This window comes from Taurulus bubalis (assembly GCF_910589615.1).
Source record: "Taurulus bubalis genome assembly, chromosome: 13".
Classification (NCBI taxonomy): Eukaryota; Metazoa; Chordata; class Actinopteri; order Perciformes; family Cottidae; genus Taurulus; species Taurulus bubalis.
Window position 1 is genome coordinate 15,020,563 of NC_136601.1, and position 19,983 is coordinate 15,040,545.

At 37.8% G+C, this 19,983-nt stretch overlaps 2 protein-coding genes across 3 annotated transcripts; both read left to right on the top strand.

The window, feature by feature from the left end:
- The first annotated feature begins 6,795 nt into the window (after positions 1 to 6,795).
- On the top strand, positions 6,796 to 11,880 carry LOC306745462 (uncharacterized protein). Its single transcript, XM_079228252.1, has 8 exons — positions 6,796 to 6,930; positions 7,025 to 7,142; positions 7,250 to 7,522; positions 7,614 to 7,895; positions 7,985 to 8,148; positions 8,229 to 8,348; positions 10,427 to 10,471; positions 10,640 to 11,880. Exons 1-8 carry the CDS (start codon positions 6,916 to 6,918, stop codon positions 10,811 to 10,813), a joined length of 1,191 nt encoding a protein of 396 aa, XP_079084378.1. The 5' UTR covers positions 6,796 to 6,915; the 3' UTR covers positions 10,814 to 11,880.
- Positions 11,881 to 13,288: 1,408 nt separating this feature from the next.
- Positions 13,289 to 19,852, top strand: LOC306745906 (uncharacterized protein). 2 transcript variants are annotated; one of them, XM_079228768.1, is made up of 8 exons: positions 13,289 to 13,540; positions 14,407 to 14,709; positions 16,057 to 16,359; positions 16,484 to 16,644; positions 16,744 to 16,842; positions 16,960 to 17,001; positions 17,146 to 17,190; positions 17,817 to 19,852. In XM_079228768.1, the coding sequence occupies exons 1-8, from the start codon at positions 13,291 to 13,293 to the stop codon at positions 17,979 to 17,981; spliced, it is 1,368 nt and encodes a 455-aa protein (XP_079084894.1). In that variant the 5' UTR covers positions 13,289 to 13,290; the 3' UTR covers positions 17,982 to 19,852. The 2 variants fall into 2 exon arrangements, with proteins under 2 accessions (XP_079084894.1, XP_079084895.1); XM_079228769.1 differs by lacking the exon at positions 17,146 to 17,190.
- Positions 19,853 to 19,983: the final 131 nt, after the last annotated feature.

Consider the following 19,983-nt stretch of genomic DNA (forward strand, 5'->3'; position numbering starts at 1 on the left):
CTCTTACACGTAAAGCACTTTGTAACTTTGTTAAGGAACGTGCTTTACAAATAAGGTATCATCATTATTATTACTTCTAATGCTGTATTGATCAGTTCTAAATCAATAATAAGAATATATTTTTGTTTTCCCAGGCTGTGGTGATTATCCTTCTCCAGTGTGACACATTCTAATTCTTTAAATCCACAATTACACACTAAACTTCAGCCTAACAAAACAGCAATGTATTTCCCCAAAACAACAAAATAAGCCACCAGGTGTTAATCAATTTATCAACAATCAATAGGCTGACAAATCTGGAATACTACTTATTTTCCCCTGACGTTGTTTGTTTAAAATACAGATCATCAAATTAATGTTTTAACCTCAAATTATCATTTATAACTGTGGATTCAACAGATTATGTTAATAATCCTTTGTCAATGATTTCTGAATGCATTTGCATGTATAATTGCACATGACAGCTGGCAGCTTCTTAGAAAGTGAGAAATCTGTAACTCTCTATTCATGACTTCATTAACATTTGCATATGAAAACTGTACATCTTATCAAAATGGGGAAAACAATGCAGTTGATGGTTTACCACATAAAAAAAGGCTTTACACCAGTCAAAGGGACCTGGCAAATTGAGTAACTTATAGAGATGATATATAAAGCATTAGGAAATGATCAGTCAGTCATTATTTAAGCAGTTATTTGCAGGGTATGAAAACCAGAGGGTGTTTTATTAAAAGTGCACCAACGTGATATTCATGAACTTACCCAGAGCCAGAGGAAGGGCAAAAAGGACGGTGAGCAGGACACAGGAGGACATCTTCACCTGTCAAGACAGACCAAGATAGTTTTATCAACAAGCACAGTGGACAGAGATTGTCATTCACTCTCCTCTGAAAACGAGCCGCGGTACATGCCATCATCGCTCAACAAGCTACCCAAGGGGGAGCTCAAAGACATCTGTGGTTGTTTCTGCAGAGCGATGCATGCGTACATCCAAAGATAGCTCAAATCAATATTGTCACAGTGATCCATGACGTTCTGTCTGCTGTCTGGATGTCCATTCAGGTGTCCAACATGCTTCCCAGCCGATGGACAACATTTACTGCGATGCAGCGGACCATCAGGCCGCCAGCTATTGATAAACGTACACATGATCACATCGTCTGTGACGCATCTGAACTCACCTGGAGGGTGTGTGGAGAATGAATCCCCCGCTGTATATTTGTGAATGATTATGTCAATGTGGATAAGATGATAACGACGTCCTCTGCAGAGCGCGCATGGGCATTGGTCCACTTCTTGTATTTATGGCGATGGTGTGCTGTATTCTCTGCAGCTCCTACGCAAGATGCGTCACATGTTTCGTTATGTTTGCCAGGTCCTGGGTATAAATGCGCTATTAGCGTAAGAAAGTTCCCAGTTACAACGTGGGATCTGACGGTCTGTGTGACAATGTTACGTCTGAAACGTTCTCAAGAATTTACAAAAACACAAGGACACATGCTCACTTTTATTAGACTATTACTAGACTACTACTTAGTATTACTTAATATTTTTTCTGCAGATAAAAATTGCACTGAAGTAATAATCGGAGATCTTGTACTTAACTTGAGTGTATCCAATGCCACTTACAGTACTCGAACTCCACTTAAATTTAGAGGGAGGTACTGCACTTTTTACATTCATTCGACAGTTATAGAACATTTTCAATAAAAAAAAAGTACACACAGAAATATGATGCTTTCATACAATAGTATGTGTTTTTCTAGATCAAACTACCAAACCTAATTAGCTCAATCAACTACAACACACACATTAATCAAAATACATTGACCCATTAAACCCAACGAGTCCATCACCTCCTGATAGTCGGTATTTGCGCAGTTTGCGTAGTGTGCAGAATACGACGCAAACAGAGTGTGAAGGAAGCCTCGCCCAGTACATTGTTTTTCTTCTAACACGCAAATTTGACCGTAACACAGAAGGAAACTACTTTGCAGTGAGTAGACATCCTCTTGCCTGCACGTTGTTCATATGTTGTGCTTGATGTACAGTTTTGTGCTCTCATTTCTCGTTTAGACAAACGTAGTGGCCGTAGTAAAAGTGTACATGCTGTGCTAGTAAACGTCTTCTCTCTCTGCAGGACATGTTACTGTTGTACGCGGCTGTTGCCTGCGTTTTGTTCGGTGGTGAGTACAACTTACACAACCTCACGGTCCGCTTTCACCAAGAAGGAATGACCCGAGAGACATGATTAGTTTCATATTTGACATCTTCCTCCCTGACTTTGCATATGAAATTACACAACTTGTATTTCACAGCTAAAACAGTGATTAGCATGTATGTAAGTAATCTATTGATTCGTTTTTTATACTGTGGAATTATGTAAGATCAAAATGTCAAGTTAATTACGTAACGTTTATTAGACTAGAAAGTAGTCTCTTAGGTGAAATGGGAAGTATTTCATCCAAGCTTATTTCAAAACTGCGGTCAAGTGAGCCCACATTCGCCGAGTGAGCCGCAGTTGCAATTCTAAATGCACCTCTATTCAAGGTGTTACGGTACGGGGGCCAGCTCAATGTCACAATATTCAAACAGCTATAAAAACAGATCCATCGACATTGTACATACATATTCCACTGCAGGCCTGTTCAGGGGGACCTCTACTATGCCCATGTGCATGGCCTCAAAATATTACTGTACAGTTTTTGAGAAAAGTGAATTCAAAGTCAGCTTGAATTTCATAATGATATTCATAATTTCACAATTTTCAAACAGCTATAAAAACAGATCCATAGACTTGTACATAAATATTCCACTGCAGGCTTGTTCAGGGGGACCTAAGCTATGCCAATGTGCATGGCCTCTAAATATTACTGTACAGTTTTTGAGAACATTGAATTCAAAGTCAGCTTGAATTCCATAATAATATTCACAGTTTCACAATATCTCAATATTCAAACAGCTATATAAACAGATCCATAGACTTGTACATAAATATTCCACTGCAGGCTTGTTCAGGATGACCTCTGCTATGCCCATGTGCATGGCCTCAAAATATTACTGTACAGTTTTTGAGAAAATTGAATTCAAAGTCAGCTTGAATTTCATAATGATATTCATAATTTCACAATTTTCAAACAGCTATAAAAACAGATCCATAGACTTGTACATAAATATTCCACTGCAGGCTTGTTCAGGGGGACCTAAGCTATGCCCATGTGCATGGCCTCTAAATATTACTGTACAGTTTTTGAGAAAAGTGAATTCAAAGTCTGCCTAAATTTCATAATGATATTCATAATTTCACAATATTCAAACAGCTATAAAAACAGTTCCATAGACTTGTATATCAAAAATCCACTGCAGTCTTGTTCAGGATGACCTCTGCTATGTCCATGTACATGGCCTCCAAATATTACTGTACAGTTTTGGAGAAAATTGAATTCAAAGCCTGCTTAAATTTCATAATGATATTCATAATTCCCCAATATTCAAACAGCTATAGAAACTGATCCTTAGATTGTATATTGAAATTCTACTGCAGTACTGTTCAGGGGAACCTCTGCTATGCCCATTAAGACGTCGTATAATATTACGTAGACATTATCGAATTGATCGTCGAAATTGAGAATCAACACTTAATGGAAGCGTTTGTCTTTTTAGTCATTTTGTATAAAGATACATTAATAGTTATATTGTTAGGGTAGGGCCCAAGCACAGACACAGGGACGTCAAGGTAGGGTGACGAAATGGACTTTATTTACTAAACACAGGTGATTTGGGTATAGCAGGAGTTGAATGCATGTTGAGCGGTGAAGTGACGGGGCGGCTGGGCAGGAATGCAGGCATGGAATCCTGGGTACAGGGAACAGGAGTTAGTATCAGTCAAAAACAATGTAAAGCATAAGAGTAGTCTAAATCATTGCAAGGACTAAAAGAGGCCCAGAGTCAACATACTCATTGAAATGGTGAAATAATCTGGCAACTGGAGAGCTGGAAGCCAGGGGTATTTAAAAGGAAGGATTTGATGAGATGACAGGTGCTGAAGATGATGTGCAGGTGTGGAGATGAGCCCAGGTGCTGTAAGCCACGCCCACGGCACGCACAAACACACACGTAACACAGACCAACAGGAGACACGAGACACATGGAAAAACCCCAAAAGGACCGGACTATATCTAAAAAGAGCCCCAAAACCACAAGAAACAATGTTTGTTGATTTATTTGCACAAAATAATAAATAAAAAATAAAATTTTTTGATCAATTCTAGTTTTGTTTTGTTTATCTGCAGGCAGTCGGGATGAAACCACCTGTTACAAGCATCACACTGAATCTGAAAAAGAAAAAATGAAACAATTGAATTTGAGAATTTCATTAAAACATGAATTCACCCCAAACGCAAATAGCATCTATTTGCAATTTTTCTAAACAAATATTTAATTTTATTGTCATGTTCATCGCTTGTAAAATGTTATTTTGATTGACTGACAATCAACTATAGCACAGGTACTATTTTAATTTTACAGCTGCCATGGTACAAATGCAAATAAAATAGCAAGGCAGAGTACATGGACATATCCGAGTGGCTCAGATGGACCATAAAGAAGTATGAATTAAAACAACACATTACCCATTCAGTGACTGGAGGCCTCAGAGTGGGTGGCTTTTTTGCCGAACACATGGCACACTGTGTTTCGATGTCAAAAACTAATGAAAAGAATTATAGAAATGTTACATCTTTTGTAGTACAATATCACAATATAAATTAATATGAAGAAAAGCTGTCACACACCTGATGCGCGGAGTAATTCAAGTGCCATGTTTTGTCGTTCATCAACAATGTTGTCCAATTGTGTCCCAAAGGCCATGCACATGGACATAGCATAGGTCCCTCTGAACAAGACTGCAGTAGAATTTCAATATACAAATCTAAGGATCTGTTTCTCTAGCTGTTTGAATATTGTGAAATTTCGAATATCATTATGGAATTTAAGCAGACTTTGAATTCACCTTTCTCCAAAACTGTACAGTAATATCTAAAGGCCATGCACATGGACATAGCAGAGGTCCCTCTGAACAAGACTGTAGTTGAATATCGATATACAAACCTTAGGATCTGTTTTTATAGCTGTTTGAATAAAGCTGACTTTGAATTCAATTTTCTCAAAAACTGTACAGTAATATTTTGAGGCCATGCACATGGGCATAGTACAGGTCATCCTGAACAGGCCTGCAGTGGAATATGTATGTACAAGTCGATGGATCTGTTTTTATAGCTGTTTGAATATTGAGATATTGTGAAATTACGAATATCATTATGAAATTTAAGATGACTTTGAATACAATTTTCTCCTAAATTGTACAGTAATATTTTGAGGCCATGCACATGGACATAGCAGAGGTCCCCCTGAACAAGCCTGCAGTGGAATATTTATGTACAAGTCTATGGATCTGTTTATATAGCTGTTTGAATATTGTGATATTGTGAAACTGTGAATATCATTATGAAATTCAAGCTGACTTTGAATTCACTTTTCTCAAAAACTGTACAGTAATATTTTCAGGCCATGCACATGGGCATAGCAGAGGTCCCCCTGAACAGGCCTGCAGTGGAATATTTATGTACAAGTCTGGATCTGTTTTTATAGCTGTTTGAATATTGAGATATTGTGAAATTATGAATATCATTATGAAATTCAAGCTGACTTTGAATTCACTTTTCTCAAAAACTGTACAGTAATATTTTGAGGCCATGCACATGGGCATAGTAGAGGTCATCCTGAACAAGCCTGCAGTGAAATATTTATGTACAAGTCTATGGATCTGTTTTTATAGCTGTTTGAATATTGTGAAATTATGAATATCATTATGAAATTCAAGCTGACTTTGAATTCAGTCTGAATTTTTCATTCTTCACTCTATTTGTTACAACTTACCCCAGTAGTGGGGCAGGTTGGGAGTACTGGAACTTCTTGTATTTGACATAATTTAATTAATTATGTGATAGATTGGAGAAGATGCATTCAGAAACATTCATTGTAGTGTCAAAATTGGAGAGCTCTAATAAGTTACAACCATCCCTGATGTAAGTATGTTCTGCGAATAAACGTGGAATAAAAGTTGTATATCTGGGTTGCTGAATTCATGTTTGCAATGAGATCAAATCAAACAGAAAACAACTGTCACCACTGCTCCCTCTCTCCAATTTGTTAAATATTACTTATTGCAAATGTGTTTTATTTATATTTTAAATATATATATATTAGCTATTATTAGTACTAATTAAGTACTGCATCTTGTTAATTAAAGAGCAGAACAAGTTTGAGGTGTTCATTAAATTAAATTGAAATAATTCAGTAAAAGTTTATAAAACACATATTCCGATTCTTCTTTACATTTTATTAGCTTTAAATCTTTATTTAAATTGTATTAATTTATACAGACCTTCTACATTTTGGTACATTTGACCTATCATAAGTTTAGTTCTGATTTTGAAATTGTATCATTGTTGTCTATTTTCTTTTTTAAAACATGGTTTATTTTATGTTATGATATCTTATTGTTTATCTTGTGGCCACTGGAACCAACAGAACATGCAATAATACATCTGCCGCCATTATTACATTTATATATATACAAAATAATTAACACATTTTCTGTGGTATCAAATTTAGTGAAGTTGCTTAAAGTATGCTATTCACATGTCCTCAGATGTTTTGAAATTGACTTATCTTAAAATTCCCTCCATCTATCTCTTCACTTGTATTCTTCTGATTGAAGGTTCATTTTCTGATGTTACGCACGAAGACAGGTGCTATGGCAGAAGTTTGACTTTACCACTTCACTATACACCACCTATTTTCAATGGACAGTTGTACTTCACTCCGAGTAATGGGGGATCCAGGCAGCTAGTGATGGATAAGGGGGAGGTGAGCATCTTTAATTAACACTATCACCCGTAGTGTGACAGAATCTACTCTCTGTTCTGAGTAAATGTTGTATGTGTGTTGTCCACTGATTCAGGCAAAGCACCCACGTCTCAAAGTCCAGATTGGCTCAGTTAAATTAACAGATTTGACAGAAAGGGACAACGGAATTTTTGATGATGGACATAAAGATGTTCTCCAACTGACAATTCAAGGTGAGAATGTTACACTATCTTGTATATTTAAAGGCCCTTTCACCAGAAAACCTTTGTGAAAACACTTATGTCTGTTGCAATAAGTCTTTCTGTATATGCCTTTTCAGATTGTGCATACACGGAAACGTGGTATTACGGGAGCAAATTCTCATGTGGTGTTCCTAGACAGGCTGAATTCCTGGAGTTCATTCCCCTTCACAATGTGGACCAGTTAAAGGTCTTGTGGAATCGCACCGACCGTCAGACCAATAAGGGAGGCAGAGGGCAGATTCGGCGTAATAATTGGGAGATTAAGAATGTCATTCTAGCAGACATGGGACACTACAACTTCAGAGCAAAAAACCACATTTTGCTGTCTAGGACACTGCTCGAAGTCAGAGGTGATATTAGGAAAATTAATCTGCATGTGAGCTTTTAGACTGCTGCGTATCTAATATAATGTTCTTACACTATACTCTTTATCACATACAGAGCACCAATCAAACTATACTAAAATGGCGAAGGAGCGGCTCTTCATCCGATATCCTCTGGGTACTCTCCAGTGGACTGTGGATTTTACACCTGAGGGGGAAATAGAAAAACAAAGATGGATGCATGACGGCAATATGCTCATAGAACCTTTTACAGAGAGGATAATGGCCAAGCATGATGGCTTCGCGATTGACCCTTTGGAAATCATAGACTCTGGCACCTTTGTGTTTAGGGACCCACAAGGCAACCTGGCCAAGACTGTGCATTTGTTGGTGAAACCGGGTGAGCAACAGCACATTATTTTGTAAAAAAACATATGAACTGATGATTCAAATTAACATAACTCACTCCAGGTTATTCTGCTCTTACAGAATCAGGTATGACAACAATTTTTTATGCTGGTATTATTGCCGGGAGTATCTTTGCTGTGATTGCCTGCTGTTGCTGTGTGAGGAAGTGCTGTTGTAAAAAGAGCTCCTCTAAGAGGGCCGAGCCTGCTCCTCAGACTGTAGCCACATCTGCTGTGTATTACCATGTAAGTACCTGCTCAAATTAGACCAACTGGTTGTTATATGTATTGTTATTTTTACTTCAATATCCTCCGTTCAATTGCAGGATACGAATCAACCTGTGGGCCCAAGTTACTCTGCTGCACCTGCTCGAGATCACTCTACTTATTACTCAATGAATTCCGTAGTTTCGAGAGAACGTACAACTATCTCACTTGACCCATTGGTAAGTGTTGTACAAAGGTTTTCAAACTACGAGGTGCGCCTCCACAGGGGGTCACAAGAGAGTTGTAGTGGGTGGTGTGGACGGACAGACACTGTGTGAGTTAAAAGGCATGCCGAAAACAACAGGAAGTTACTTATTGTGGTTTAATACACTAATTTGGCCCAAGTATAAAACAATACTCAAAAGCCCATGTATTTGAAAAAAGGTTTTCTTGCTTAACCATTTTTCCTGTTTGTACTGCCCGTTAAGGAATCCCTTCTTGTTGTGCTTATCATGTAAATGATGGGGGATACAATCAAGAGTCAAAAATACATTCAAATTGTGAATTGTATTCTTTAAATCCCGGGTGATCATGGGAAGTAATAGTCCGGAATTCGATGAGGTATAATTAAAAAGTATTTAATAAAATGTTCATCACAAAAACAGCTTATGCATTCTCGCTTGAGGCCCTCTCTTGCTCACAGATTCACAGTCTGTCCCCCAGTTACCTGCCGCCTCCGTGGTTCAAGAGCGCCCCTTCCAGTCTTGCATGTTAGTTTATCTCACTCACAGAGCTTAAGGCCACTCATTGGTTAGTTCTACGGCATGCGATTGGCTAAAAGTCCCACAGGGGCGGAGTCTCTCTTTGGCGCAGGTTTTGAAAATGGCTCCATAACATTCATGTTTTCCAGTACCTGAAGTCCTCACTCCGCCCTGTGTTTGCTAACGCAATATTTGACCTAGAAGGAATTGTTCTTCAGTTCTATATGTTACAACTTATGAGAATCTTGCTTCAGCCTACAGTCATCCTTCCCCAGAAACCTTTCATCTCGGCTGGCTCAAATCCCCCTCCAGTTCCTTATCTCGTGTCATAAACCACAGGACGAACCACAGGTGGTCCATTCTCTTTGTTCCTTAAGACCAAATGCTCCTTTGTAAAACCCTCAAACACTGTCCGTGTGCAAATGACCTCTGAACTCTGCAGTACAGAGTTCATGTGACCTCAGCAAACTAGTGACTCTGTGACCTGATAAACAATAATCTATCTTAAGCATTGCAATATACACATGGACATCATTACACAGTAATAAAAATGACCTTAAAATGCATACAATCACAAATCCTTCATAATAATATCCCTTATTAATTATCATATTTCATGCATTGTAATCTACACATAAACAACTCATTTTTCATAGATGTGCAAGTCCACATGTGACAAAGTAAGCTTAAAAAACACTACACAACATACAGTATATCTGAAGTCTGAGTTTATCAAATCAAGTTGGTATCTTTCAAAGTTTCTGCCTTTTAAGGACCAAATTCCCTTCTTATATTTCCCTGGACAGCGCTTCTTGCTGAGTTGTGAGGGACAGTAAGGCGAGAAGGACATTTTGTTAAAAAAAGATTGTAAGCTTAGAAGATTTTGTCGGCGATCGTTTAAATTGGTTTCACATTAAGAAGGAACCCTTGCTGGCCAGTATGACCAGGATGAGCTAGTGAAACATGTTGCATAGTTCTTATGGGCACCAGACTATTGTTTTAATTGTGAACCTACTCTTTAATACACACATACATGATACACACATTTATGGGTTTAGTGTGACTTATACTTTCCCGAGGATATCATTATCTCAAATAATTATGATCATTGTGAAAGAATGTCCATTAAGCCAATAGGAAATCATAGTAAAAAGACACTTCTGACAACTTCAGAACTTTCTTGAAAATCATCACTTTTTTGTAATTGCAAAATGTTTAATAAAGTTTTACAATACGTGAAAAACATAATAGCACACAGACAGTTGTTACACTAAATCTGGGCACACAATGTTTGGTTCAATTTCAAAGTAATCCATTGTTGTTTATCCATGGGGACATTGCAAACAGGAACTGCTGATATGTAATTCTGCTTAAAATGGTGCCAGTTTGCCAAAATGTATACAAATGTAGACTAAAAATACAGAACTCAAGTTGTAGCCCACAGCATAACACATTGAATCCATGCTAACAATATTCTTCTTTCCATCCCGCAAAGTATTATAAGATTCCTGCAATATGTTCTAATCTTTCTGACTTGCATGTGTTTTACCTTATAGGGGTACAGCCCAGTGAATATAGATGTGAACCACCCTCCGCCTGAGGTACACACAAACATACAAAATCCACTATAAATGCATGAAATGTACGTTATTAGCTTGACAAATAAAGGACTCTTAATTTTTAGATTGATTTTTGACTCATCGCGCTTATTGACACAGTTTCATTAAAACACACATGTGCCTTATTCTTTTTTTCCCTTCTCTCTCCAGGTTGGTCATCTCAGAAGGCAGGGGGTCGGTCCAGCTCCTTTACTCGGCTCTGATTGGCTCTCCTCGGACCCTGAGCCAAAGTTTGAGCTGAAAGGACCATCTTCTGCTCTCCCCCTCAGTTCAGACTCAACTTTCTGTGATGTTTATACCTCAGATAAACTCAACTTTCTGTAAGCAGCAGAACAAAAACTCAGTGATGCATTGTTGAATCCAGCATTGAACTTTGTGACTAGCGGGAACAGCCATTTCATTCCTTGATAGGACTTGATAGGACTGTGTGAAACACACATGAAAAAAGTATCCGCAAACCTGCAAAGACATGGGGATACGTACATGGGATAAGGACCATGTAGACTCTACAGAGAAACACAATATAATTCTCACTATGTTGACACAGGACCAGACTTATCGTAGGGTAACGTGTGGGGTCTTTCTTGCGATATAAATCCAAACAGAAATGCTATGCGATCAAATAAGTGTGAGGCCAGTTCAGTAACTCTTAATAACTAAGCAGTAGAGAGCAGGCGTTATAATAAATAAATCAATTTAAGAATAAAACTAACTAATTCTAGCTCCATACTGTAGTTATTGTAGAGTGAACAGCTATAATCGGGATATCTGTGTGAACTATAATAGTAATGTGTTTTAAACTCAGGTTACATAAGGAATGCATAATGTACACTTTCTCCTGCTGCATAGTATAACAAAGATAAGAGACAATGATGACTGTGAGTCTGTGTAGCATATTTTAGAGTGAGGACATCAAACTGACTGCACTCATGGAGATCAGAACACCACACAGCAATTAATGCTACTTTTATCAGCTGTACTTATATTTTTATATGATTGTTTCAAACCCGTATGTGCCAATTCAGCCATATATATTAACCTATCTAGGTGGCCTTTATCGTACCATTTTTACAAATTATATGTATTATTTGTATTATTGTTATGGTTTGTAAAAAAACAAAACTAAAGAAGTCCTATACTAGAAACTGTTAAACACAATTTTTTCGTGAATATTTGTTCATATTGTATAAGCTGGAGCTTTTCCCTTCAGCTGTGGCTTTGAGAAACCTTGAGCCTTGATCATTAGCCATGAAATCACTTTAAAAGAGCTATATTTGATATAAATATTGGTCTGCATTGTGTGTAAATATATGTAACTATACTTTGACTTTTGCTTTTTTAAATGACGTTTTCTTCTATTTCTTGAAAACAAAATAAACTGCCTCACTGGACTGAATAAAATCCCAGATCAGTTTATACCATGACAACTACACCATTTAGTATAGAAACATATAAAAAGGCAATTATGTAAAATTATAGACGCCACAATATAATCCTAAAACAATCCCCACTCTTTTATCTTTTACATTTTTGAAGTATGCAGTAACATTGTATCAAAAGCACCTCCTTTCACAGTTGGATATACGCTTTTAAATGCAACTTATGTATGGTTGATGAATTAATATTCGATGTAATTGCCTAACTTCATGTTGCTGGTTAAAGGCCAAATAACTCAAATGTAACAATGTGCCAGACCGAATTAACCAAACTACACGTGTGAAGCTTGAGAGAGCTAGAGAAGACAATCGTACAACTGCAAGTTTCCTGTGAGTTGTGTAATATGCTCAGTTACATGTGTAAAATGGTTGGAATACCGCTTTAATAAGTAGTTACAACGGATTTCTGCTCTATACCAGAATACGTTTATGTGGGAATTAGACATTCGAAAGACAATTTAATTCAGTCGGAAACGTCCATGCTAAACGCAACAGGGATCTCCGACGATACCTGAACGCAACACGAGTGCATCCGTTGACACGCCCTTTTCTGTCGTTTCAGGCAATGGAGACCGAGACCAACGGAAGGTTACTCTCGTAAAGCCGTAATAATAACGTTGTTGGGTGGAATGTGTGCATTGCACACCTCCTGTCTCAGTGTTGTGAACACACTAAAGTGTTTGTCATCAGTTTGCGTCTTGATTAACTATAAACTGGTCGTAAGACGGTTAACACTGGACTCGGGTCTCGAGTAGTGAAACACAGGAGATGATGATAGTGTTGTTGTTGCTGGCTGCCTTTGTTGGTACGGGTGAGTAATAATGCGTCTACTTGTTAATCGTACTTTAGCGAGACTGCTTTCAAGACCGTTTCTACCGAGTACTTGACTCAGCACCAATGAAGTAATATGTCTGTAGTCATCTTATCTTTAGGGTCCATAATTGAACACTAACTAGCTTATACTTTTAGTTAAAAGTACCCTTGTACTTTTATTCAAGAAGGATTTTGAATACAGGAAACGTAAGGGTACACGATGTTTTCTCTTTGTGGTTTTGTTACTTTTACGGAAGTAACAGATCTGCATGTTAGTGACGATGCGCCTTTATTGAATCCAGATGGGAAACACAGAACTGTAAACATATAGTTAGTATCACATTATGTATACTGTGATATTCTGTATGTCCAGGTGTATTGCTCAATTATTTTACATTTTATTGTATGATAGTCAACAACAAGTACAATTCTAAAATACAAATGCATGCTCAAATAATTTATGAAAAACAAGTCAAAAAGATATCTGGTACATTCACAATGTTTCTTCTGGACTTTCTCTCCCCAGGCCTCTCACATGGCAGTTTTGACGAGATGAAGTATGGAAACACACATTACATTCGAATACGCCAAAGCCCGGAGTTCATTGAATTCAGCCCTAGCTACAACTCAAACGTGACGACTTTGTGGAAACGGGGTGACCATCGAGTCAAATTGGGCCAAAAGTATATCATGACGGGGAGCTACTTTGCGATATATCATTTAACTCAGAAAGACAGTGGTCGCTACATATTGAGAGACGCAGATTTGAAGGAACTGTCCACCTACACACTTGACGTAAAAGGTGAAGAATCTTCTTAACTCTCAATCTATTTAATTTACTATCCCAGCACTTCTTTTTGTCAAGATACTGTGGCTGTAACACTCTTTTCTTACTCATTTGGGTTTAAGCATTTTAAGATAGCGTAATATTAAATTGGCTGTCAGTTAGTATAATATTATGGTTGCATGGCCATGTGGGTCAAGATAATACTCTGTTTATCAAAATCCTCTCTCAAGAAGGTCTCATGAAGGTCAAGCTAAAAAGAAGACAGTGCTTCATTTTCTTTACACTCTGAAGTGTTTATACTCAACATGGTATATGAACCAATTGTCAGGAAGCTAAATAAGGCTTTTTTGACACAGTCATTAACATTTGGAGGACCTCATTTAAAGTAAATACTTTGGAACATATGGATGAAAACATAGCATCGTTGAAATCAATTGTAACTGAAATCAATTTAAAGGAACAATTCCACATTTTGGGGAATTTGATTATTATTTTCTTGTTGAGAGTTTGATGAAAATATTGATAACTCTCATGTCTATACAGTAAACCTGGCGATATAGGAGTTGCTTAGTTTAGCACAATAGCTGAAAACAGCAGGTAACGTTAGCCTGTGTAAAGGCGACACAATCTGTACTGACAAGCTGCAAGTTTAAGAAAGGGTTGTGGGCCAGACTCAGTGCCTGTCGTTGCAACCTTTGGACAGAGCTAGGCCGTTTCCAGTTTTTATGCTAAGCTAAGCTAACCATCAGCTAGCGGGAGCTTCATATTCCCCACTGAAGGTCCACTGATATATATATTTATAACACTAAACGTTAGCAGAGTTTGATCATCAAAAGATTTTGCGTTATCATTTTATATACTGTCTCTTTTTTGTCTTCCAGCATTCACAAAGGCCTATGAAGAGAAACCTGGTGACAACTTCCACTTTAGTTTTAATCTGGAACCAAACTCCTGCAACATTTACTTCTTCCCAGAAAGCGACCGTCAGCCGAGAAAGTTGAAGAATGAGATTGTTCGTCAAGGCAGGCTGCAGGAAGGTTTGGATGAATTGCATTGCGTAGGGTTCGATGTATTAAAGCCATGTGGGATTTCAAATAAGGCCCTCCAGATGTCATGCAACGGACGCTATGAGATCAGAGATCAGAATGACAACACAGCCATAGTGGCGTCACTGGAAATGGAGCGTAAGTAACCTGTGTGTTTTTGAATGATCACTGTGTCATAAAAAACTTGATATTTAATGAAATAATAAGTAATAACTACTTCTAATAGCTTTTCTAGCCTAAAGGGTTTGTAGTTTTATCCTTTGCTGAATATAGCGGCTGAGGCCACTTTGAATTCACCCTGTTACAATTAAAAAACATCAGAAAGTCGTTAGAAACCATTGCTGAAGCATAATCTGCTGTTCATTCATATGCTCACTTACCGACCAGTCTGACCAACAAGACTTTGGTCTAAATTAATTGTAGTTAACTGACTGGCTCCAAGGTTCGCCACTCAAACATGACATGTTTGTGTAAAGGGATCAATGGAGGAACCCAATAAGTGCAAACTGATGAACACTAAATGGAAGACATGTGTGGTGGCATTATTTGTAACTCCTATTCACAAGCTTCAGATGAGATACTTAAAATAATGAGATGCAACAAACAACCTTTAAGCTTCCAAGTATTTATTCTTGCAAGAAGAAACAAGTCTGCAGGACGATGAACGTTCGGCAGAGAAGTACAAATGCACATAGCTAAAACGCCCAGTTATACTTTTAGCACATGCACATGCACAGATAGAGAGTGTGTAAGGACGGAAGGAAAGGTGACTTCATTGTATTATGGCAATTAGGGAGAGAGAGTGTTGTCTTAGGAAGGGTACGAGTTTCCGGGTCTTCAACGGCTGATTCATGAGTTGAAGGTTATAGCAGACAGATAAGGGAGAGAGATGTAACCTATAGGCAAGGAAGCAGATGTGTGTAGGGGGGGCGGGGGGGGTTTAGACAAGAATGTGTTAATAGGGGGATACCCATAAATCATGCGATTTCTCGGGAAGTTTAATGAGTATACTGAGGAGTTTCACAAAATAGGGGACTCAAAAGGTTGAATATGATATGATATGATATGATATTCAAACCTGCAACAATTATAATAATATTTTGGAGGAAATACTTTAGAACATGTGACGATATGGACAAAATGTATCATCGTTGAAATTCATTGTGACGTGAATTTTAAGGAATAGACCCATATTTGGGGAATTTTTGTTATTTGCTTTCTTGCTGAGAGTTGAATAAAAAGATAGATAACACGCTCATATCTTTACAGTCAACATGAAAATATAAGAGCTAAATGCTCAGCATGGCATAGCACAAAGACGGAAAACTACAACAATCCCTCTCAGCAAGAAAGCAAATAAACCAAATTTACCCAAATGTAGGATCATTCCTTTAAGCTGATCACAGCCGCCATGCTTTGTGAAAGACAAAACTAGAAACTGTCCTGGGCTGTAACTTTTGGGGTCTTGTGCGTCCTGTCTTCCAGAAATCACAAAGACCATTAAACTGAATCCTGGTGACCGTTTCGACTTCACTTCGAATCTGGAACCAAATTCCTGCAACATTTACTTCTTCCCAGAAAGTGACGGTCAAACGAGGGATTTGAAGATTAACATAGTTCATCGAGGCGGACTGGCGGGGCGTTATGATGATGTTGATTGCGTAGCGTTTTATCTGTTAAAGCCATGTGGGATTTCAAAAGAGGACCTTCTGATGTCATGCAAAGGACGCTATGAGATCAGAGATCAGAATGATGACACAGCCATAGTGCTGTCACTGGAAATGGAGCGTAAGTAACCTGTGTTTTTTTATAAGTGCCAGATGACTTTGTTTTTGAATGATGACGTTGTCATAAAAGTTCTTGCTTTTATCTACTTATTGGTGCCCATCAACTAATTGACTGATTGTTTCAGCACTACCTTATGAGTCTTCTCGTATTGGTATTGGGGTTGGGGTTTTCCTTTCCTCGCTCTTCTGCTATTGCCTGAAGTACTGCTGCTGTGGGAAGAGCAAAGCCAAAGAGGACAGATCTGAGATTGCTGCTGCTGCTGAACCAGATGCTCAATACCAAGTGGTAAGGCTACCTTACCGGTGTGTACAATCCTCTATAGTTAAAGGTCCTGCTGTTGATTACATAATTACCCATTGTGTTTCTGTTTCATTCAACCCGCAGTATGACAGCGAGCCTGTTGGAGCGAGGTCAGACCAACTCATGCAGCCCTCTGGGACACACAACCCCGCTCAGCCTTCTTATACTCTGGCTGGCCCGCTGGTTAGTGTGTGTTGCCTTTCATAGAGAGAACCTTTCTCTTGTTGGCTCAACACTTGAGCTCTGTTTATGCTCTTGCCCCATCACAACTAACATGTCATGTGTTGCTTCACTCTGTAGGATCACGATTATCCTGTGAATTTGCCGCCACCTTATACTGAGGTAGAAAATACTTGATAAATTAATTAAAGTGTAATTGTATTTGCATTTCATAGAGAACCTTTCTCTTGTTGGCTCAACACTGGAGCTATGCTTATGCTCTTGTCCCTTCATAACTAATATGTCATGTGTTGCTTCACTCTGTAGGTACACAAGCATCCTTCTGTGAATTTGCCGCCAGCATATTCTCAGGTCGGAAATACTTGATCAATTAAAGTGCTATTGTATATCTAAACATTACTATTTACAAACCATATTGGATTTTTGTTAGTAGCTCTCCAATGTGTTGTTTGTGATTGTCAGTGTTTCTTCAAAGAAACATGTTTGGCCTTGCTTCCTCAAATCACATTTGTAAAGACAATTTTTCCTAAAACGTTGAAACCTGCCTTATTTACATCCACGTTTATGATCTAGGAATCTTCCCTGCTTTTGCTGGTGCATTGCTATGTTTTATCCACATATATATATATATATATATATATATATATATATATATATATATATATATATATATATATATATATATTAAATGGTAATGTGAAACCTTTGGCAGCAAGGTCTATTGTGTCAAGCATGGGCACACGCTTATGCTTCCGTGTGCTTGTGTACGTTTTGGTTACATTTTTACTTTTCAATTGATCTACCACCATGTGCCATTTTTGGGAAACTCTCAAATCCCTCCAGTTTCTTCTTCTTGTTTATAATAAGTAAACCCCATATATACTCTCAAACAGAAGCTAATATCTATATTTCAATTCATCAATTTTAGCCTGCTTGTAATACTCTAATACACTGTGACATGTCTTTATCTTCTCCAGGTTTCAGCTTCAGCAGAGCAGCCAGACGCTCCAACTGTCCCTGTCTACTCTGACATTGAGCCAACGTTTGAAATGAATGGGGTGACCTTTCCTTCTGCTTCTCCACTCAGTTCAGACTCAACTCACTGTGATGTTTATACCTCCGAAAAACTCAACTTCCTCTGAGAGCCTTGATTTCTAAAGATACACTTCATTTGTTAACTCACTCATTAGTGTGACATTAAAGGAGTAGTTTGACATTTTAGGAAGTTTGGATAGTGTAACCAGTGCCCCCTGGCAGAAAGTGTACAAGGGAGGTTTTTTTTTAATTGTAGAAGTGTCCTTATATCCACATGCCGACATTTGCGAAGCTTGTTATTTACGGTAGATTATGATCAATATTTCCCCCAAACTGTATTCCACGAAGACCTGCCCTCCTCTGTCTCTGATTGGCCAGGACTCATTGCCTTCTTCGGCGAATTTGTATAGCTGATGAGCAAGCTTGGTGGGAGGTTAATAGTTAATGATTTCAACTCAGGTGTGAATGTTTTCATATTGATAGCGGCCTTGTGTAGTGCTCTCTTATATCACAATGTCTTGATAATGGGAGATTTTTTTTCTGAAAATGTTGCTATGCACGTTGCTGTTTATGATCCTTTTGGAAATTTAAATTTAAATATGGTGTTATGAGTAAACCTAATGTTAATCAAAATGTTTATATGGTACACTGATACAAAAGAACATTAATAAATTGCACTCCATATCAAATATATTACCGACACCCAAATCAAAGAAACAAGATATAACATTTTAATTAATGATGCTGGTCAGGGAATATAATTTGCACACTAGCAGTTTCCTCATTTCTAGTGTTTGTGCTAAATTAGATGAGCGGATTGTCATCCCTCCTCTCATCTAACTTTCAGCAAGAAAGGAATAACATTTCCCAAAATGTTTGAAGGAAAGAGTGGAGACCATATTTTGCATCTGAATTAGCCCTTTTAATTTTTTTGTTTTAGGTCGTAGAAAGGATTGAAAAACAAAGATGAAGAACCTTTCATGTTCATTAGATTGAGAGAGCCTGCATTGTTAACAATAATGTCCTACCTCATGAGTCTCACTTTAGGAGCTCGCTAGATTGTCAGAGTAGGATAATGAGTGAATAGCTGCCTCCTTCAGGGACACATGATTTATTGCAGACCAGCTTAACTGTGAGCATTTTCAGGGAAGACCCAAAGATAAAGTAGTCCTATCTTTCCAAAGTTCTCTGTATTTAAAACAAGTCTTTATTGCACTTGAGTTACTTGCACATTTGCGGGATGAAATTCAGCTTGCAGCTCAAGTTCACTTAAAAACTTGTAATATTTGATGCTTGCATTGTAGTTTAGTGTGGATTCTGAATAAGAATTCACTTCAAATGAGTTGTAGATGTTAGCTAATATTGATACTTGTTGCTGTATTTAAGTTGCTCAGGCAAGCCACACAACCATATCTATATGTGTTTTAGTTATATTGTATGGATGAATATAAAAAGAATCGCAAGACCCAGTTGCCTTTTCCATGGCATAAAAACAACTCTGCACTGCATGTACTATAGGCCAACACTGTACCATCAGCGCTTTACTTTAAGTCCAACTTAATATAAATAAATATATATTGGGACTTTTACACACATATACACACACACGCACACACACACACACACACACACACACACACACAATAACATGTATTACAGCTGCAATGTGCTACTTTCATGACTCCATTTTGTCAGTCACTAAACAACTCTAGAGACATATTTTGAACTTTAATAATTGTTTAGTTGTTAGTTATCAGTTGTAATTTTAGTTGTGCTTTTTCTAATGCATGCCATAGTTTGTAATGGTTTAAATATGTATATCCATGTAAATATGATTTTATTTAAGGACTAACTGGATCCTTTTTGAGAACATGAGCATTAACATGTATGTATGTCCAGACAAGTAATCATCTTGTGCATGTATCGTTGTTTATTTGGACTTTGTGTCAGGTGGATTAAATATAATAACACCCAACTATTTAACTTGTATTTGTATTTTTTTCCACTGTCTTCATGTTCTTAACTTGCAATTCTGTAACACCCCTTCACCAGCACTCAGCCAAAAGCTCATCCAAGCAGATAAAATCCTTCACACTAAACCAACTGGTT